The sequence below is a fragment of the Vitis riparia genome, chromosome 18 (assembly GCF_004353265.1).
Source record: "Vitis riparia cultivar Riparia Gloire de Montpellier isolate 1030 chromosome 18, EGFV_Vit.rip_1.0, whole genome shotgun sequence".
Classification (NCBI taxonomy): domain Eukaryota; kingdom Viridiplantae; phylum Streptophyta; class Magnoliopsida; order Vitales; family Vitaceae; genus Vitis; species Vitis riparia.
Window position 1 is genome coordinate 2113784 of NC_048448.1, and position 23334 is coordinate 2137117.

The following is a 23334-nucleotide window of genomic DNA, read 5'->3' on the forward strand; positions in this document are numbered from 1 at the left end:
GGTTCCTTATTTGCAATTGATTAGGTTTCGGCAATGAACTTTTCCAGAATACTCAACGACCCACTTAGCTTTCATTTTAGGCGTCTCCCAAAATCATTGTCACATAATTTTGAAGAAAAGTGGAACAATACTAAGAATGGTACTATAATTGCAAATCCTGCTTGTTATCTGTCAGAATGCTTGTTATCAACACCATGCTGCCAAACTGTAAACAGCTTTACTAGATTAAGAAGAAATTGGCTTGGAGAAAACATTTATTGGGGGATCCATGCATCTCTGAAATTATTTATCATTAGCAGTTGAAACATTGAAGAAACAGTTACGAGATAGGAAGAAATACTTTTCACAAAGAGAATTTACATTATTCCCCACAACACAGTTTACATTACTCTATGCCAAAACACTGCTACTATTTATATGTAGACATAGAAGACCCCAGCATTCATCACTCAGACCCATTTTCCCTTTGTAAGAACATGAAACAAAACCCACAAGAATCTTATTCCCCACAACACACAGTTCACATTACTCCCTGTCAAGACACTGCTCCTATTTATGACAAACAACATATATGTAGACATAGAAGACCCCAGTATTCATCACTCAAGACCCACAACAATCTTGTTTACCTATACATGTATGCTGTATCTCTAGCTGGTCTGGTGTAATATCTGGAATGCTGTTGATTAGTTTCCAAGATCCCCACTGCACGTAATCAACCGTGCCAATTTCTTGAAAACGCTGCGGAGCACGCCTCCTCTGGGAGGAGGAAAATCCTGGGAAGTGCCAGCCATCGATCTCAGAAGGAAACAAACAGAAAAATGAATTATATGGAACGCAAGATGATTAGATTTGAGAATATGTACATGGGTATGTCTCCTGATCCTTCATTTATAGAGTTGGAAGAATTGGATTACTTGGGGGCCAAACAAAACTGGAAAAAATCCAGAAAAAAAAGGGTAATTTCATCTGGGCTTTATTTCCAAGCCATCCGTAACACTATTGTGGTATTCCGACACGCAATTGTATCCCAAGGTATGGTTCGTGTCATTTATGCAAAAATTATTGTGAAGCTTGTTAGAAAATGTAGGAGAAGATGCTCCTCCGGTGACCTTCTGTAAGCTGGTAGACATCATTGTGGTGCTCCGACACACAATTGTATCCCAATGTATGGTTCGTGTCATTATGCAGAAACTACTGTGAAGCTTGTTAGAAAATGTAGGAGAACATGCTCCGACCTTCTGTAAGCTGGTTGTCTAAGCCGCCTTCACCAGTACTTCCCCATATGCTTTTAATATGATGAACCCTAACCTAACCTTTATCTCCAAAATGCAGAAAATACTTCCAAAATGTAGAACTAATTTTGTGTATTAACATCACTCAATCTAACCTAGCTTTTCAGTGATAAAAAAAAAAACTCATTAAACAATAACTAATAAAGATAGAAATGACCATTAGATGGATTAGGAGAGAGATCTGTTATTCAAATGGGTGAGATTTACTTGGTGAGGTTATTCTTTGCGAGCATAGACTACCGTACTACTCAGAAGACTGTGCATAGTAAATTTAGTTCCCTTCACTCATGTTCTGTAATTTTATGGGCACAGGCTGTGAGTTGGGTTGAATGGTAGTTATTGTCTTTTTCTGTCCGTGCATTGTGCTTAATCTGGTAGAGTATGTTTGTGTTTAATGAAACATGGCTCCTTCACTAAAACCAAACAGATTTTGACATGCTTTTTGCTAAGTCAGCCCGAAAATAGAAAATAGAAAATGAATGCTATAAAAGTAGTCATTATAAATATTAAAATTAATCCCGACTTTTACAGAAGGCTTTAGCAGATTTCTAGTAAATTTTAGGTGTTTTCTAAAGTCGCTGCAACACAAGTTTGATGAAAAGTGGAAAGCTACTAAGAATGTTTTGAAAAATGAATGCTAGGAGAACAGTTACTATAATTGCAAATCCTAGTTGATTTTATCTATTAGAATGCTTGTTATAGACTCCATGCGGCTAAACTGCATGTAAGCAGGCAACTCTATGAGATAAAGAAGAAACTGGCTTGCAGAAAACACCGATTGAGGAAACCATGCATCTCTACATAAGTGATTGGTTTACATTTCATACATGGGATTAGTTGACCCTTATATTTAAATTCTTTATTAGATGAAGTGAAGCCCTGCTGGGCATAAGATGGAGAATTATGGCTTCCCTACTCTCATGGAATGTCCAAAGACATGCTTGATTAATTGTTCTATGACCATCTCTGAATATTTATTTTTACCAGTTGAAACCATGATCAGCCTCCTCTTATTTACTTGGATGGGGACTTTGTGCCAAGGTGCTCAGAAGATTTTTATAAATGCATATAGAAGAAACAGGCAGACTAAGACAAAAAGAACATACTTTGCATAAAACGCATTTTCCTTTTGAAAAGCATGAAGACTCCCCCACTCAACACACAACCTAAACCTAAAAATGTATGGTCATTCTGTGGCTGGTCTGCTGGAACATCTGGAACGCTTAGCCCTTATTAACCAAGATCACCACTGTAGGTAATCAACAGAGCCAGCTTCTTCAGAAAAATAGGTACACGTCTCTTGCTAGACATTTATAAGAGAGTTTGAAGAATTGGATTACTTGGGGAAAAAACAAGATGGGAAAAGAACTTTAAAAAAAATTAATTTTATCTGTGCTTCATATCACATTCCTCAATTTTTTGTCTAGATGCCCAGCCATGTGATCCGACACGCAATTGTATACGTATGGTTTGTGTTAATTATGCTGAAATTATTATGAAACTTGTTAGAAAATGCAGGAGAAGCTTATAAGGTACTTCCGGTAACTTCCTGTAAGCTGGTTGTCGAAGTCGAAGCCGGCTTCACCACCAGCAGTTCCCCTATACTTTTAACCCCAATATGATGAACCCTAATCTGTTCACATTGTTGACCTAACTTGCAGAAAATATTTCCATAATATAGAACTAATTTTCGGTATTAAAATCACTGATTATAATCTTTCCAATGAAAAAAAAAATTCATTGAACAATAACAAATAAAGATAAATTTGTCCATTAGAATCCGGAAAATTTTACAAATGGATTGGAGAGAGCAGTTATACCCAGATCTGTCATTCAAATGGGTGCAAAGCCAAATCCTGGCTTTTACAGAAAGCTTTAGCAGATTGAAGAGAACTAGCTAGCTTCAACTAAGTATTGATTGTGGATGCAATGTGCATCTTTGAGATCTTATTGAGAATTTCTTTTGTTGGATTAATGGTATATATATTTATGAAGGAACAATCTTTTTCAATATTCATGAAGTGAATCTCTTTCTGCTATATATAGTGATGTGGTGGGGTTCGTCTTTTTGCATCCTTGTTACTAGCAGTTGAAACTTTGGTCCTCTCTCTTTATTACATAGAAAGAATCAATTTTACTGAGAGATCAGACTGCAGGTTTCTAACAAGCCCAAAGACTAAAAATCCTTCCACATGAACTGAAGAGAAAGATGAGAAAAATCTGCCCATGTATATATATTTTCAATGAATTTGAACTTCATATATATAAGAAACAAGCTAGACTAGAGACACATAAAGAACATACGTTTCATTAAGATTATCTTTTTTCCACAACAGAGACTGGACACTTCACATCCAACACTGAAAACGCAGACAAAATAAACAATATGCATGCATCTTCTCTGGTGTCTGGTCTGAGGGAATACATCTGAAGTGCTGACCTTGTCACCAGAGATACCTGAAGAGGCCATTAGCCAAGAGTGCCACCGCATGTCAACAACTCCGCCAGCTTCCTTAGAACCCGACGCAGCACACCTCCTCTCTGAGGTGGAGAAGGAAAATCCTCCCCTTTCGCTGCCATGGATTCTGACAAGGAAATGAGCAAACAAATGAAAGATGTAGGAGAATGATTTCACAGTGAGTATGGTTGAGTCAAGAGTGCTCTATGACTCTCTATTTATCAATAGATGGGAGGTAGGAGGACTGAGGATTGCCCTTTGCCTTCATTGTTAAGCAAACTGACCAGAAATGTGCAGAAAATTGATTGTCATTTCCTCTGTGATTAATATAATCTTGGAAACTTTATATGAGTATTTTTCCAGCTTAATTGCATGCCATTGAGTAGCAATTTTGCGGTTTGAGGTTTCAGACTTACAGTCGCGTAAATATGAAGCAACACGGGAGGCTTAATCACTGTCGTACAAATCAATGCCTAGAATAAACTATAAAATGCTTTTCAAGAAAAATCACTTACGGCTTTAATATAAATCCAAAGAAAAAAAGATTTGATAGTATTTTTTGATAAAATGTTACATAGTAATACAATTAATCTAATATACGAACTGAAGAACCACTTCAAGTGATTATCTAGATTTTTTAAAATTTGTCAAATATTAATTTCGGAAATAATTTTAGTCTCTTTTAAAATCACGTTTAAAGAGGCTCTGAAACCATTAATAAGTCTGAATGTTGGGGAAAGAAGAAAAGTGGCAACTAATACATAAAAATCACAAGACAAATGGTTGTCATATTCACCCATGGGTATAGCTTGCTTCCAAGTAATTCCAGGGAAAATGGTAAGAATGGCAGGGATTCACAAATTTCACTTAGTTTCTAGTTGCGTCTTTCCTAAGGAAATGGATTTTTACTATTTTTTTAGTTTCTATTAAACCACAAATGTTTTAGGTTACTGCACTGGACTCTTCTAATTACAAACGATCCGCATTGAGGACAAAGGTGGGCTCTTTCGATGAAGTATCCTTGAATGTATCACTACAGTTTCTTTTTCCTTTTTTTTTTTTTTTTCAATCTTTGGAATGTTGGCTTCAATTGGAGATTGAATTTGTGGCTTGAAGGCTAACCAAAATACAGAATCATTCAAAAGCAGCACAACATTCCAGGTGAACGCTTCCAAATATCACCATTGCAGCTGTTTAGATCCAAATTTATAATAGATAATACAAAAAGGAAGAAAAAAAAAAGAAAAGAAAGAAGGAAAATCCTCATAAATACGTACAAAGTATAAGCTGGACCTTCAACTAAGCTGCAAATACAAATGATATACCAAGTTTCAGTCATCCCAAATGTAAAATGAAAATAGATGCCATGCTTTTCAGAGGGGGGAGATAGGGAGAAATACCAAACCATAATCTATTGGTTTTACCTGTTTGGCTTATTTTACTGTCTTAACAACTCAACTAAAATAATAATGCAGATAAAGCAGGCATGGCATTCCAAATGATTCAGGTAAGGAAAAGTTCAGAAGAATTACTTTCCAGTTCATAACTAACAGGTTATCCGAGAAGAAAAAATACATCCAAGGAAACTACAACTTGAAACAATTCATAGAAGGAAAATTGACTATCAAGAAGCCATGTTTGGAAAAGCTGCTTCATTTTACAACTGAAAAATAACGGTCTTTAATCCCTGAGTGATTATAGGTACTAGATGTGACCAAAGACGAGATATTAAAACATTCGAAAGATTAATGAAGAAAAGGTTTGATGATCAAGAAACCCGCAATATGGATAAATCTGTTTCATTTTACAACAAACTGCAAACACTGGCTTGAAAAACCCTTACAAAATATGTGATCAAAAGTACAACTTCTTGGACTTGGTAGCAATGATGGGTAAAAGGAAGGTTAAGGCTAAACTGGTTTCCAGATGTTTGATCCCTTCACTTTTGCAGGGCCCAAATGACACATTTACAGTTACATGCCCGTCAACAAACACATGACCTGCAGATCATGGCTTGCCTGAATTATGCATCCAAAAGGTCAGCTAAATCTACCACAGTTTACAACTTAATCAAAATATTAGCCCACCAAGTTATGCAGCCATGACTTTCTCATTGTCAAGAGATACAGAACAAAACTCCTACCAACAAAAACCATTCAGGGCTTCACTTCTCATCTAATTTTACCTATCCATGCGGATGGCAGCCAATTCTTCCTGCAAGTTAAGTGTCTGGGCCGCATTCAGTAGAATATCCATCGGTCCCTCTTCATCTTTATCGATCACCTGTTCACCTTTCTGTTTCCTTTCCCTTTCAAGGTCCTCAAATACCATTTTTGCCTTGCGTATTTTCTGGATATCAGCATCGCATTTTCTGCAGAACCATTTGCCTCTTGGAATTGAAGTGCGAGGAGGATTCATGCAATAAATGTGGTATGCATGGTCACAGCCATCACAAAGAATGATCTTCTCATCGTCACGATCAGTAAGGCAAGCTCTACAAAGACAGGAAGGGCAGTACCAACAGGGACCATACATCCTTAATTCTGTACTTGTCAGGCAACTCTTATGGTAGTATTTATTAGGGCAGAATGGGTGGCCACATTCCAACAGATGTTCGCCAAATTCCATGTCACTTCCACAAATTTTACAAAGTTGGAAGTATTTGGTTTCTTTCTGTTGTTGAATTCCAACTTCTGTTATGCAATTGGAACTCTCTTCCAATTCCATATCTGTTTCTTCATTCATTGATATGATATCATCACCAACCCCATTAATTAGGGTTCTCTGAGCATTCAGCTTCTTACAGACCACACAGTTCTCATGGGGTAACCTACTCGCAATGCAGTCAACACAATACCAACTTTTGTGGGGAATCACTTTGACAGCAGGCTCAACACAGGAAATATGGTATACTTCCTCACAGGAATCACATACTAAGCAATCTCTCCCATCTGCCTTCTCACCACAATGTCTGCAACTGCAAACTTTGAACACACCACAAGCCACTAGTTGCTCTAGTTTAGTGTGCGAGTCTGATTCCCTGGTACAGACCTGTTTGTTTTGCAGAGACAAAATCCAAACAACCTTGTTGTAAGAATCACAATTATTAATTTCTTGAAAAAAATTCTTAACCATGATAACTAGAACTGCATAATGTGAAATTGAAAAGTAACCATCCAGCTATCTAGGAAGGAATTTCAACGCTTTCCATACAACACAGATGCTCTAGCATGATATTCGGGGGGGATAACTGGTACGGTATTTTTAATCAAATTGCCATATGATGCCAGAAACAATGAGGCATAGAAAGTTTTGCCAGATATGAGAGCATACAAGTAAAATGACAAGAAGGACAATGAAAAAATGAACGGAAGCTGCACAATTTTTTTATAGGAAAGAAACAAAAAGAAAGAAAGAAAGAGAATCAGTACAAGGATGAGCTATCCAACAAGCAAATCAGGAAAATATACATCTATATATATACACACACACCAAAGATCAAGAAAGAGCTTGAACCATCCCAATACACTCTATGTACACTCTATTGGAAGGAAATTTCCTTCAGAAACCTCTGAAAAGGAAGCTCCTCACTTGGCCAGCAGAGCCCCTACCCGTTTAGCTGACTAAGGCCTCCAAAGAAAAGAGTGACCCCTTCCAAGGAGATTTTGATTTCACAAATCCAAATATCCTATCTCCAAGCACCCCCCTTTTCCAAAAAACACATGAGACAACAACCACCACATCCCCTTCCACAAGAACACCATTGATCTCCAATGCCATCACCACATACAAGACTTTAACGAGCCTAGAATCTCTGCCTCTATAACTAGCCAACAGGTTTTGACAAAGCTTTTATCACACTGCCTTGAGACACCAGATGGACATTAGAACAATAAAAACATTACTTGAAACATCCTATAAATCACATGGATGAAGCACAAGAAGATAATGCCTTGGTTGAAAAATAAGCCGGAACGTAAGCTGGCTACATATCTCCAGTTCATTTTATGTTATCCTCTGTTCAATCGTACTAGTGGTGCAAACATACAAGAAGTGGTAGTGGTTTTTGGAAACTTTTCCTGGATCTACTCTCTCTAACACACCAAATGCAGCCCAACCTTTCAAGAAAGAAATATGAAATGCACATCTATCGGACTTCTGAATATGCAATTCTGCTCAATATTGATGCATATGTGACCAAAAAAGCAATTCTATACCATAATTTAAATTTCCCTTTTACCTCATTTTTGCCATCTTCAGAAGCACTGAGCACTGCACCTTCCACCTGCAGGACAAAAAGGAAATGGCTAAAATAAAGCATTATAGGCAAAGAGTGACATAATGAAGATAACCTGGTAAATGCTATGAGCAAAGAAAAACCTTCATGAAATAAAGCATAGCATTTACAGAGAGATCTTCCAAGTTTGGACCATCCTTCATCTGTAAATTCCTTGCTTTATATATAATATTATTCTCACTTCTTATCAAAAGAAAAGAAATATCTGCATGCCTGTTCACCATACCAATTCAGAATAAGAAGTCCTTGACATTTCTGAAAGGGTCGTTCCAAGAGAAACTATTTCAGTACCAATTCTTTGAAGCTTTTTCCATACCTGCAAAAATCAATCAGGTGTAAGAAAAACAAGCAAGAGCAGCAACACACAGATGACAGATAACCTCACCACAAATAGAATATCTTCAGAGCCCACCTTAAGAAGAATCCCAAATCAGTCCCACATTTATCTGGACTCTATAGTTCCAATTCACATTATTTCCTAAATTGTTTAACTGAGGTCACTTCAATCATTTTTATTTTTCCCTTTTATTTCTCCCCAAACAAGATTTTCCCCATCCTTGCTCCCATGGATCAATGACATTATGTGAATGGGCAAGTTAAATTTTTGGCAAAAATTTTACATAAGTTTTCTGGTCAATATCTGAATTTGGATTACCAAACAATTTAATGTTACCAGAAAGAAATGGAAAATCTGCAGAATCAACATGGCTGACAGTACCCCCATCCAAAGGGTAGAAAAATAGAGGCTTGCAGAAAAATAGCTGTAAGTGAAAACGAAAGCATTCAAGGGTAGAAACTCTGCCAATGTTCTTCTAATTGAATCTAGTTTGGGATTGGACCCAAAATAAAGGAGACCTTCAGAAAACTCCTGCTGCAGCTATATAGTGAACATACACACACAGAGACGCTGAGTGCCACTACTGATTGCCAGAGAAAGAAATCGTGGCTGCTTCTCTTGGAGCCAAAGAAAGGAAGGCAATGGGTATGGTGGACCATTCAAATTGATTATGAAATCAGTTTTAGCTGAAACATTTTTTTTAATAACATAAAATGTGAAAAATACTACAATTATTCTCTTGCCAAAAGTATAATTCTATCCTAAAATCACATTGCAGATTAGAGCAAAATTGGGTGAACCTTGACACTGAGTTGACATTGTCCATAAGGTGGGATGCTAGTTTCTGTCCTTCACCCAATCCAAAAGGGAAAACAAATAAAAGATTAAAAAAAAAAATTGAGGAAAAATTCACACACAAAAGCAGAAATTGAATCGCCTTAACAAAATTAAGTGCATGCCATCCTAGCAAGCAAACAACACATACAAACAGGGATGTCAACCAGGCAAGTTACCTCCATCCCAATCCCACCCCTAAAGTCCAAAAATTATCTCATTCCCATGTCAAACCCACATCAAGGCAGGGCAGGGCAGATTCAGAATTTGGTTGGGGTGGGTTATTTTGTCTTTGTTTGAGAAGAGTTTTCGAAAACAATTTCTAGAAAACAGTTTTTTAGAACAGTTTTCAAAAATTGTTCTATGATGTTTCACAAAATAAAAGTCCGTTTGGGAACTTGAAATGTTCTTAACTTGTTATCTATATTTTTAAATATGTTTTAAAAATAACTTTATCTATAATGTTTTATTTTTAATCATTCTTTATATTTATATAATTATTTTTTAAAACAACCCTTAGAAAACAAATGAAAACAACTAAAAGATATTCTTTAAAAACACCATGTTTTTTCTTTTAAGAACATGAAACTGTTTTCTATTTTTTGGTTGTCAAACATGTTATCCTAACTTTTTGTTATAGAGAACAGAAAATTGTTTTCAAAAGGAATTGTCAAACAGGGCCTTTATTTCTATTTTCAAAATGATCTCATATACCTTTTTTTATAAATTCTAATAATTTAGCTAAGATGACAAAAAAGGAAAAACGAATAGCAATCATAAAAATTAAGTCTGACAAACCTATATAACAGATTGATTCAATAAAAAAAATTAGGATGAACATGAGCAATCACAGAAAGCAAGGACATCTTTTTCCTCTCTACTTTCAATTTTATAACAATACAACATCAATAGAAGTAAAGTTCTTTCCAATCAACAAGATCTCTAGAAGATAGAGCTCAAATTAATCAACAAGATGTTCTTTGACAATTATCCCGAGAATCCATCCACCAAATGATTAGATCCTAGATCTGCCAACTAATAAACCTTAGCTCCTCACTTGCAATGATTTTCAAACAGGACTTTGAAATGAAGACTATCATATTGCAATGAAGAGTAAAGTGAGGGCTGCTGTGATGTATGTCACACCTATGCTGGTGATGTTGCCACATAGTGATGATGGTGCTATGGAGACAACAAAGAGTAGAGAGGTTGGACCAGCCAATTAAGACATGGATGTGTAGAAGAAGTGAGATTTGAGAGAAAACTTGGTGGAAAAAGTGAAATTTGGGAGAAAACTTACTCTTTTATAAAAGACAACTAGAAATCAAAGAATGATGAAGGGAAAAAATATGGTAGATGTGCAATTTCATATTTAACTGAAACAAGCCAGGTCACCTTAGTGTAAACCAAAACCCACCCTGAAACCAATTCAGGTTAAAAAAATAATACCATACCAGCCTCTATGCCAATGACATGCTTATATACAGACTATAACCCCATAGGAGTCTACTGACAGCAGGCTTGAATTTCCTTAAAATGTGGCTCATAAGAAATTCACCATTGCAATAATATCCATATCAGTGTACCAGTTTTCATGGGGCTTAAATCTTTTGTATGCCTACATGAATTTGGTTCATTTCCAAATGAAAATTAAAAATATTAATAGTGCAACAAAGAAGAAAACAGCAAGCAGAAGATTTCTCAAGCATCAATAGGACTTTTTTCTATATATATAGGCAAGCATCAAGTAGGGCACATGAATCAGGGGGAGGATTTTCTTTGGTAAGCATGAACCAAATATAAGATCAACTCTATTTTTATTCATAAAGGCAAGATGAACATCCAGAACCAAATTTAAGTTTCTTGAACAAGTTTATCAACTTATGGAATTAGAATCAGGATACTAACAAAGGAACTTTATTCAGAAACCATGCAGAACAGTACATTATTTAGCACCAGAATTCAGAAACCTTGGTTAAAAGAACAGTATCACCAAAATGATATTCAGTCAATCGGTAGTAGTTCATACAAAAACATTCTGACATTTCGCTAGTTCAGGATATTGCCAATATCTGAATCAAAATATTACCAACTTTACAGTCAGGCATCTAAATTAACTAGGCATGTGTATTAATTCACTAGTATATGATTCAATGATACTAGTATCTCCATCAGTTAAACTACTGCATGGAATGTAATTTTAGTAAAATTAAGAACAGAGATTAGCATATGGTAAGAATTGATGGCAAAAAGATTGAATGTTAAATTTTGATATTAAAATGCTAAACATGTACAAATTTCGTTACTCAAGAATTAGTCAATAATTTTTTTCACCTAACCAGAACATAGAATGGTTAAGGAAATACCTGCTGAACATCTGAAGAGAAAAGCATGGGTGAACGCTCATAAGCTCCTTCAATCATCCTTGAGTGTATAAGACTAAAATCAAAAAAATTGTCAACCTTGATTCCTTGGAAGTTTTCCAACATTAGTTTACATAGTGATGCAAACTTCTCTGACATTATCAACTTAAAGAAAGATCGCCGACACAGCTCAGTGATAGTATGATGATCTGATTCACTGAGAGATCCATTAGATGTTACACCCACATGACTTCTGCTTGCAGATTCATTTGGCAACAAGCCTGTGTGGGGAGGACAGCGTACATCTTTGTGAAAGTGCACAGGTTTCTGTCAATCCACCAATAATTGGGTTAATTAATAGAAATTACAGAGGACAGTCATTGCCACAACAACATGGACGGAAATGTCGGCATTTATTAGCGATATTTTGCCGATAAATTGTGCTTCGGCAAGCCTCAATAGATATTAGCCACAGATATTTCGAATGGGAGATATTTCCTATTTTATCCCTATTTTTTGCAGATTTTTCAGCCAATTTCTGATATTACACCAATATTTCAAAAATATCAGAGATTTTTTCAGCCTTCCCTTCCAAACTCTCAATTTTTTTGGTTGATAATACTTTTTTCAGCCACGTCAGTATTATCACAGTTTCCCTCAAAGCTAATGGTTTAGTATTGGGTTCATTTTTTGGGTAATGGGCCTGGTCCCATGGAAGTCCGCTTGGCATTCTGAACATGTCATAGCACCCACATATTAAATATGGCCCTTTTTTCTTGTTGTTTACCGATGTGGGATTGCCTAAATGGAAAAAACGCCCAAGTTTGCAATTGAAAGATTTGAACTTGTGACTTGGGAGATTAAAAAAATAACCTCTGCCAAGTGCCACCTGACCACATGTGGTTCGCTGGTATATATGCACATAAGACTTTATATCTATACATTTACTAATCTTTTATATATTAGAAATTAATTAAAATAAAATTATTATAATTAAGTTAATTTTACTTATTGCATTTTATATAATAATTAAATATAGGACAAATACAAAGTTAATTTGATATTATTATGTATTTTATATAATAATTAAATAAAAGATAAATATAAATTTATAAACAAAATTTTCAACATTTTTAAATAAATAAAAATACTAAATACATTTTCATTTTAATATTAATGTATTTTCAAATTCAAAATATTATTGTATAATGTTATAAATTTATAGTTTTTTCCTTAAAACAACTTCAATGTATATATTATTGTTTTTCAATCATTTTTTAAAGTTTCGATTAATTCTTGTTCACTGATATTTTTTGTCAAAATATCTGTCGTGATATCCGTAAAATCCAACTACCGATATTTTCATCCTTGCACAACAATGCAGCTGTGGTGGCAGCATGTACCTTAATTGTGGTTGTATGATCAACTTCTGGACAAGATAGGAGTGCAGCTCGGACACAGCCCCGAATACCACCTTCACTATCACTTAATGATCGGTACATCTGGTCCAGTACAATATTTCTCCAATGCTGCTGTGGGCTGTCATCTAATCCATTCACAATAGCATGATGATCTATCATAGGAATAACCGCTCGCTTAGAAAAATTATTGAGTAAACCTACATCCATTGATTGTTTTACAGTCTGCAAGAAATGATATAAATCAGACATAGCTAAGTAAAAAACTAATGACTAAAATACACCACAAGCAGAATAGTCCAAAGTTCACAGGAAGGAGAAAGTGTAAAAAAAATATATTTCATCAGTTTTAAAAAAAATAGAACAATAGATAGAAACAAACATCACTTGTCTATTTTGGTTTTCTTCTCATGTATAACATAGAGTAATAGGAAAAAAAAAAAAAAAACATTAAGGAAATTCCTTTCCTCACAATATCCCAAGAACTCGCAAGAAGGGTTTAAGAAGGTTTGGTGCAAAAAGCACATCTATACTTGTCGCCACTACCCATGCCAAATTAAATTTAGCAACAACCCTTAAATAATAGCTATCAAATAGAATGACTCTTATTTTGTGTTCATAGAAAGTTCCAAGTTCATCAAGGGTACATCATTATCATCAACAACCACAAAATTTGAATCTAAGATCTAGCAACCATATATGAAACATGTAAAAGCACAGTAGAAGAGATGGTACAATCTAAGTGCCAACCAAAATTACCATTATCAATTTCATTTTTTAACTTGGTGACACAGTAAAATAATAACCAATCAACAGATTAGAATCCACATACATCAGACGACAAATTAAACACCCAATAGTAAATACGATCTATAAGTATTGTCACTAGCCAGTATTCATTTTCTCAACTATTTTGGATAAACAAGATACATACTACTCTGCCAGATCAACCCGTCAATACTCAAAAGCCGAGTCTTCAATTGAAGCATATTTAATTTAAGTCACTAAAGAAGTCACCGTCTAACACAATGTTGTCCATCTATCATTAACTTTGTACTACTAGTTGAACATTTTTTCAATTCTAAAGAAAAACAGAGTGCATAACACAGCATCACAAGGACTAAGAAACAAAGGGACAAAAACACAGAGCAAACCATAAACTAACGCTTCCGTGGAAAAGCATGGCATTTGATATTCCATTTTTTTCACAGTGAGATCTCTGTTAAAGGAGGTGGCCATGTGGATGTTGAGGTGTCCCATTTCAAAGGAAGAGTGACGTAGTGTGAAAGATAAGAGAGGGTTAGAGATATGGCAGTGGCCCTTGATGGGTTTAAGAGATGGAGAGATTGAATTTCAGAGAAAATCGTCAATTATTTCAAATAGTGACCTCTTAACCTATTATTGGAGCCTTGTGGTTAACAGTAAGTAGAGTGATGAATCAATAACCAATAAGACGGTATCACATGTACAAGAACCCAAAGAACAGCATCATGCATACAACCAGTTGATCCTTTGGAGAAAAAAGTGGTGATGATGGCACTAGCCCCCCATGTGGCCTCCCCTTCCTCTCAATCAAATCAAAACAAGCTCCATAATGTTTAGCTGAGGGGCCTCCAATTCTACTTAGCAAACAATGTCGTTCAAACCAACTATGTGCTCAGTGGAGGGGCAAGTCAAACACAAGAAGGTCCACCAAGCCCAAATTAAGCACCCAGAGTCTTTCATCCAACTCAGATAAATATGAAATGGCTAGAATTATGCTACTTGGCATCCTCGATGGAAAACAATAATTAGTATATCCTCTTGATGGAGTGAGAAGAATGCTAATGAAACCAACAAGTAATTAAGTAAATAACCTCTCATATCCCACAATAGCTTGTTAGCTCTGCACTTCCTTCACTATGATTGAATGCTTACTTCTTGAGACTCTAGGAAATGGTTGGCATCCACTCTACACTCTCAAAGTAGTAGTGATGATGGCCTTCACAATGTAGTAATGGGACAGCTGTCGCGATAAGTCAATGACAATTATCTACTTTGAACATTGGCGGAGGGAGAGATTGCAATATGATGCATTAATTACATAACCTTTGGAATGCATATACACATCAATGGTCTTACTTGTCATGACGATCACAAGGTGAACATTTAGAGGTCCACGTGTCAGACTGTGAAATCAATATCAGTGGCATTCAACCATTTCATTGATCACAATAAGGTTCAAATTTAATGATTTTTCTTGACAATCAAGTGCGCAAAATCACAACATTTTTTTTATAGGTAAATAGAGCAAATATATTAAAAACGCTTGGAAAAAGCACACAGTATACAAGTAGTAGCCAAATACAAGCAAAGGGAAAGAGAAACAACAAACCAACACCCGAAACTAAAGGCTTCACCCTAAAGCCTAGCAAAACATAAAAACCCCAAGACTTAGCAACTTGCCCCTCTTGAAACCACCAACCTACCCCCTAGGAAATACAAAAAATCCCACACCCGCACAACCCTAACCTAAAGACTGGGCAAGAGAGCACCAACCCCTCTCATCTTCTACAAAAACACAACATACAATGTCACTTACAAACTAACTCCCACCCACTACTCTGGCTCCTATCTTTTTTGTTTAAATTGACATAATTGATCAAGCATTCCAAATTACGAAGCTCCCTAACAAAGCAGGGCGTGGAGGATGGCCTTCTCTTCGTAGCTGAAACTCTGCAACCCTTTCTAGTTTCCATCCTTCTTAGTAGGGAAACAATTTCCTTCTCATGCCCATCCACTAGCAAACCTGCAAACTTGCTAAAGGAGATAAATTTCTAAAAAGAATGATTGACGAGGCTCTCTACTGCTGATAAACCCCTACTAGGACTCCCAAAACCCGAATCCCTCTCATTATTGCACACTTCTAGGTTATCCTTCTTGGTATCCTTAGGCTGAATATCTAGGGATTCCACCACCAAGCCATCTTCAGAAATCATACACAAAGGCTTGAAAACATCACCCTTACCCACTGCTAAAAGACCCATGTCTTGTTCCCTCCAAGGAACCAAGCTTTTGTTTCTTCCTAAAAGAAAGCCCTCATCTTTGAAGAAAGAAGAAATAGAAGAAGAACCCCCCCACCCAAGACCATTTGGAGATGAAGGCTTATTGAAAAGCCCTTGCGCTTCAAATAGTAGAGCAACATCAACAGATGGCGCTCTCTCCTCTAGGCGCAGAGAAGAGTGAACCAAAAGAGATTGGGAATCTTTGTCGCAACCTAACCTCATGCCACCGAAAAAAGTTGGAGACAACTCCAGATCTAGAATCATAGCCTTTTGAACTTCCTTCCTGCACAGAGAATCCTAACAGGTTGGGATTTGTACCATCCTTCCTTGGATCACCACAACCTCGACCCAAAGATACTTCTTTATTTAGTTTTCAGTAGACCTCCTTCAGAAGCCCAAGATCCAAAGACCTGCACTCATCACATGCTGGACCGGTGTCTCCAGGTGTACACCCACTATCACCCAGGCTTAGAGATGATACCTTTTCAGAGCCACCAGCTACTTTCCTAGTTACCATACCTCCCCCAAACTTGACACACTCTCTGGACATTTGTAGCCTAACCGAGTTTTCTCTCTCATGCCCGTTGAAGCGCATGAAACATCTCCACCTTCTTCTTCCACACTAACCTATTGTTGCTACTCGCTTTTCCTAGCTGCAACCTGAGATAACCAAGGTGAGGCCTCCCACTACAACTAAACTGAGTAGCAAGTTGACCCCACCACTACTTGAAGAGAACCAAGAAGCTTTTTTCCATTTAACCTCACAAGAACTCTTGCTCACTGGATATTTTAATGCCTTATGATGTCTTCATTTGCTGCAACGAAGCCTCCACTTAAATCCTCAAGATATTTGAATAGTGCCATGTCCCACAAATGCAAAGGGAGCCCTACCCTCCTAACCCAAACCTCTTTTGCGTGCTTCTCTTCGAGAGCACCCCACCTCCAGTGCCCATCTCTCCAGAGACAAACTTTTGTTCACAAACCTCCTTAAACCTCTAAGCAACACCTCCTTTGCATCTTCAAAAATTCAAACTTGAAAAGTATGAGAGCTCCCCATGATAGAAATAAATCAACCCTCCTTTTAAGTGTCAGCTATGAACTACCCAATTCTTCAAAATTTGCAGCTCCAGCACTAAGTCAGATGAATCCCCTCATTGTCTAACTAGACAACTCTTCAAGGATTCCTTTTTAAGACAGATCTCCTTTCTCCCCATCTAAAACCACACTGCCTCTCCCAAAGCTTCTAAACCTCTCTTCACCTTGTCTGCAAAAGAGTCAAAAGAGAAAACCCCTGTCAAGGATCCCTCCTTTGATCGGCCTACACCCACCAAAGCACTTCTACTAACTTGAGAGCAAGGGGTCACTCCCAAGCTTCAAAGTTTACCAACCAAAATGCCCCAACCCTCAAAAGTGCTTTCTTTTTCAAGAAAACCAGTACAAACCTCTTCGCCTCCGCGAAGTGCATCAAACAAAGGAAGAACCTTCCAACATCATTATAACGACACTCCACCCTGTAAACTCTCCCACCATCCAACCATTGCTTGTTGAAAGGCTTCCCTTCATCACCTTGGCTACAAGACTCCACTCCATCCAAAAGATGAGAAAGACTTAGCTCAACAAATCTAATCCAACTAGAACAACCCCTACCCCCTTCCAAAATCTTCCCAACAGCTTGCCTTTGACCCCTTCAACAGAGATTTCAAAAGTCTTCGAGTCCACTCCAAACCAACACTTTCCTATCTTCATTCTTCATTAGGATGCCAATAGAAAAACAATAACCCTAATGTTGCATTGCGCAAAATCACAACATATGGTGATATATTTTTTAGTAATTGGATTCCTCTTATCATAGATCAAAGAACTGCCTAGAGAAACACAATGCATCTGGTTAATTAACAAATTAATCAATCATTACTAATAACAAATTACTTAATTAAAGAATAATAATATTATTAATTTATTAATAAAAATGTGTTCTTTATGTTAGATAGTAATATCTCCAATTAAATCTAAAATATTAAATCATCTAAACATATTTTACCCTCAATATTTTGTTTTACAATAGTTAAATGGTCTAACAGTATAAGCATATTCACTATCAATATGTTGTTCACAAAATTCAAAATTCAAGTCTTTGAATCATTTAAATATCCTCACTACTAATATGTTGATTACAAGACTTGGATCTTATGAAAAACCTCTTTATTGTCATCAATATAATGTAGAAATCTCTCTCTTCCCTAGAATTTTCATATCAGGATATGAATGTGAGAGAAGAGATATCCACAGGTACCTAAACTAGCAAGCATTCCTACTCTTGAATGAGACAGTCAAGGACTTACCAAATACACAACCTTTAGGGAATAAGTCATGCATCTAAAGTTTTAGAACTGATCTGAGGACAGATAACTTATCTGACATTTTATTTTATTCTAATCTTAATCTCTCAAATGAAATGTAGCCTAAAAGAATAAATAATAAAGAAAACCAAAAATTGCCTAAAAGAAATCAACAATAAAAGGCATTTCTACCCGAACTTCAATGCAAAAAGATGTAAGATCAATAAAACAAACTTGAGAAGGTGGCTTGGAACAAAAAAGAACAATTTTATCACAAATACCACATTATAAACTATAAAATTATTAAATTCACTAAATTACAAACATGAAACTATTTCCCTAACCTTGCAAGAATTAAAAATCCAAGAGAGAGAGAGAGAGAGAGAGAGAGAGAGAGAGATTTAAGGCTTATGGCAACAACAAGCCAAAACCAACAAAGTGGTTCTAACAAATTATCCAACACATTATGCACATAGCAGTTTAACTACATCTGACAACAAATTTCAGGACAACACAATACAATGACACAAAAAAATATAAGCTATTGCAAGACATCAATATAGGCTTTATTATACTTTAATTTTCACAAAACAAAATGTTCCTTCATATTACCATATAAAGGAAACAATGTGTCTTCCAACATTGGTGTTGAAAGGCACACTTTTATCCTTTTTTCCAGAACAAAGACATTAATATGAGTGTTATAAAAAAACAAAAACAACAAAGTAAAACAACTTAAAACGACAAAACTATAGCTTAAAATCTCACTGGAATCTCTTCCTCTCCTCCCAATAACCAACTTCCAAAGCAACCCCCCACATTCTCTCTCCAACTTATTTATGATGTTCTGCCATATTATGTGAGCAGATGATGCACAAGTTATCATCTCTAGTTTCACGTGATAGTTTTCTATATGCACTGTGTTTGACATGTACTTGCAAATAGAAGACTATAAGTTTCTATTGACAAACGAGAAGAAAATCAAAACTAGGTCCTTAAAATTTTAGATACCTATTCAAACTTGTTTTAGCATATTCACAAATCATTGTGTTACATATCGTGTATCATCTTCTTGCTTTTCTGTATGATTTATCATACCTTATTGCATAAGATAAGTTTCAACAAATTAATAAATTTAAAAGAAACATATAAATACATAAATGGAATCCAAAAAGAACATATACATAAACAAGCATATAAGAAAAATGAAGTATAGAAGTACAGAGCTAATTTCATGAACACATGGTGGGTTATAGAATAAGTAAACATAAACAATCATCAATATGATAAACTCATAAGCTCCTATGAGTCTAAATACAATACATCCAAAAGAAAAAAAAAATGAAAAAAGAAACTATAATAACATAAAATAACTGTACATTTGCGTGGACTAGTAACATAGATGAGTTTATGTGCCATTTCAAAACTCTCCTAAAGATTTTTTAAAAACATTAAAAGACTTTAAATATTCTGCAAAAGTTATCATTTTTTTTTTTTTTTGATAAGTAAGCACAAATTGTATTAAAGGGCAAACCGCCATAAGGCATACAGGAAGTATACAAACGCAGCCACACCCCAAAAAACAATAGAAACGAGCAGCCTCAAAAGGCCCTTAAGTAGCCGCTAGCCACTCCAAAAAGATTAAAAGCGAAGAGGACTCCTCTCCCATGTACACTCTAGCCCAACTCCACAAGTTACAAACAAAATAATTTTTGAGTTTCTGTATGTCTAAAGAGCCCCCCCTAAAGGCTAATCTATTTCTCTCCTTCCAAACCGTCCAAAAAATACACACCGGTATGGAATTCCAGATTTTTTTGCAAAAGTTATCATTCTTTCCACTCATTATCCTCCTTAATTCCAACTTTCAAAGCATCCCAATAACATATCTTTATCTGAATAACAACTGCTCAGAATTCAGAGGCACAATACTTAACTTCAATCATCCACACTTGCCTTACACACCATATGTATATGGATTCCATTTCCATGTAGGCTAATTAACTCTCCCTGTCCTTTTCGTCACCCTTTTTTAACCTTGAAGCATCTTTTGATCAATAATATAAGAAAAAACACATAAATTTCATTCTCCTAAAAAGTATTGAATTTTATTTGTATCATAAATCATATATTTCATATTATACATCATAAGGTACACTTAAGGTGTGAGGCAACAGTGCACCTTCGAGGGCCTTTTTCTTCGTGGGAGGCAACTTGCAAGAAGATCCTAGTATTGACCAATGATAAAGAGAGGATTGCCTTAGTTAACATATATTATTTATGTAAGATGGCTAAGGAAACAAACAAACCACATCCATATTCATTGTGACAACACCAAATTGTTGCAGGACATCTTACAACATTTGGATTTCAATGGTTTCTTCATGTAACATTTAAAAATCTGCTCCAGGATTGGCAAGGAGGAGGATTGGCTCCAATCTGCCTGTTCCAGTGTTATGGAAAGAGAGGAACAGAAGAGCGTTTAAAGATTATTGGAGGTTGAAAGATCCTATGTCAAGTCGTCATTAGAGTTCTCTAGAGCTCCTATAGGGGTCAGAGTCTTGTTCCATGGATTTTTTTTTTTTTTTTTTCTGTTATAAGCTAAGGCTTTTTTTGTTGTTTTTCTGTTTCTTTTCTTCTCAACAAGGAACAATCTGTTTACTTCCTGTATAAATGGGTTGCATCCCCTTTTCTGCAAGGCATTTTGATTATACAACTTTTATTTATTTGCTTAATAGACATGCTTAACATCTAATACATATTGGATGATATGTATTATTTCACATGAAAAGTTTTATCCAACAAGTATTCTAGCTTATACCATAAGTTTTTACAACCATGATAGTCACACATTCTTGCTTCTAAAATAGTTAAATTAGCCTTCAACTGCATCTGAACAGCTAGTGTCTTCAAGTTAACCAAAGACCAATATAAATGCTTGGAATTGGCATTGTAATAGGTACGTAAATTGCGCATGCCTCATTTTTTGTTTCTCTGCAAACAAATAGTGTATAATTTGGCCATCTCTCCACTGTGTAAATCAATAGTGCTTCACCAACTACCAAAAGGTACCTAAGTGATCTTAACTAGCCATTACATTCAGTGATTCCCACTTTACACAAGCGGCTGATGATGGCTGCAAAATTCTACTACAGTTTGGGTTTACATGCTGAGTTGTCCGTATAATAAGTTAATAACAAATCATTTTACTTTATTTTCATCCACACTCCATGTCATCAAGCAACAATACTTGAAGCCTATAAAGAAGGAAAAATTAGATGACCTCCTTTCCATTGGAGAAGCACAAGAAAACAAAGTTTAAAACACAAAAGGAACCTATGTTGATTATCAAAAGCAGTGAATTCACAAACCTCATCAGCTAATTGAGTCCCCGCTTTGACCAAACACCTTCCATCTTTTATAGGTTCAGTTTCTAAACTCCCCTTCCTGCGCTTCCGCCTCTTATAAGTTTGGAAACCCCCACTCGAGCTCCCATCAGTGACATCAATGCCAGTTCCAGCCGCAAACCCGTTTTGCACTGCTTCACTCCTGCAAAGAACAGCTGGTGCCATGTGTTCATTCCCATCCCCATTGCTCGTATTCCCATCACCAAACATTTTTCTAGTGCATAAAACCCCCAATATTCCAAGCTTTCCCGCACAAAATTAGGGTTTTCTCCACAAAACAGACCTCCCAAGATTCAAAGAACACCTGATAATTCCCAGAAATAAACATCACAATCCGTAACCATAACCCAGACGTCAACAAAAATCATTGCTGAAACACAATACTTGACTAAAACCGGAAAAAAAAATTAAAATAAAATAAAAAATTGACCCTCCGTTAGGTTCCCCAGAAAACCAAGGAAAAGACAGCAAAATTAAACCCTCAAGCCCACCCCTCAACTCCCACCGTTTCCCAAACAAATTGCAGCCCCTTCATTTTCACCCAACTACTCCTACTAGTCCAAACAAAACAGATTCTTTTTCAATCCAAACAAGCAGCAACACAAGATTCAAAACCCCAAATTCGTTCCCCGACCCCGCATTGATTTGCAACAAAAACAAAAAATAAATAATAAATAAATAAGCTAAAAAAAAAAAAAAAAAAAAACTCACCGGAGAACCAAGCGAAAAATCTCAGAGCCAGTGACGGGAACCCTAGAATTGGAGAGCCGAAGCGCCAAGCGTTACTCAGCAAGTGGTCTTATCCGAGGAATTTAAATTTTGAATAGAGCTCGAGGCTTTTGCCTTTTTATTTTTATTTCGTTTTTTTATTATTATTTTATTTCACTGGTTTTTGCTATCGTGGTTGGGTATATGACCGGCTAGTGGTCAGCAGTTTCAGTTGTGAGCAACTGACACGTGGCAGTTCCCGGTTATTACTGAGTTGGGACCAGAGTCAAACCCACCTCACCGATATTGTACTGTTTAAAAATAAAAAATAAATGTCTACAACTACAGTATATATAGATTTTTTTGGGGCACGAAAATCTCATCTTCTGACGTGGCACATACAAGTTTCATTTTAAGACACTAACCCCATGTTTGACAACTTTTTTTAAAAATAGTTTTTAAAATAAAAATATATATATATATATAGTTTTTAAATTTAAAAAAAAAACATGTGTGAAGTTATTGTATAATACACTTATGCATAGTATAAAACTTTTCAAAATATTTTTCAATTTTTCCAATTGATGCTCAAAAAACACTACAAAAAATAAAATAATTTTATGCTTTAAAATTATCTTTTGAAAATGGAATAAAAAAAAAAATTAGAAATTGAGAAAGAAATTAAGGTGGTATTTGTTTTTTTACTTAATTCTAAATAAAACTTTAATGCTTAATAATGTTAAATATTAGGTTGTTTGTGTTTGTAATATTTTATTTCTATTAAGTATTAAAAAGTAAATAAAAACCAATATATTATTTTTTCTATTTAGAAAAAAC

The 23334-nt window shown here is 35.7% G+C and overlaps 1 protein-coding gene across 1 annotated transcript; it reads right to left on the bottom strand.

Moving 5' to 3' along the window:
- Positions 1-5390: 5390 nt before the first annotated feature.
- LOC117906881 (PHD finger protein EHD3) lies at positions 5391-22617 on the bottom strand. The gene is made up of 7 exons (XM_034820142.1): positions 22501-22617; positions 21754-22093; positions 12988-13227; positions 11588-11911; positions 8277-8366; positions 7994-8038; positions 5391-6804 (listed from the first exon to the last, which is right to left on the bottom strand). Exons 2-7 carry the CDS (start codon positions 21997-21999, stop codon positions 5935-5937), a joined length of 1815 nt encoding a protein of 604 aa, XP_034676033.1. The 5' UTR covers positions 22000-22093; positions 22501-22617; the 3' UTR covers positions 5391-5934.
- Positions 22618-23334: the final 717 nt, after the last annotated feature.

Bases quoted from the DNA above. Each gene is read 5' to 3' on its own strand.
- LOC117906881 (XM_034820142.1), bottom strand. From the start codon at position 21,999: ATGTTTGGTGATGGGAATACGAGCAATGGGGATGGGAATGAACACATG. The intron at 13,228-21,753 runs GTTTGTGAATTC...CATTTCTTGCAG, and splicing joins GGACTCAATTAGCTGATGAG to ACTGTAAAACAATCAATGGA. The intron at 11,912-12,987 runs GTACATGCTGCC...GTGGATTGACAG, and splicing joins ATCATACAACCACAATTAAG to AAACCTGTGCACTTTCACAA.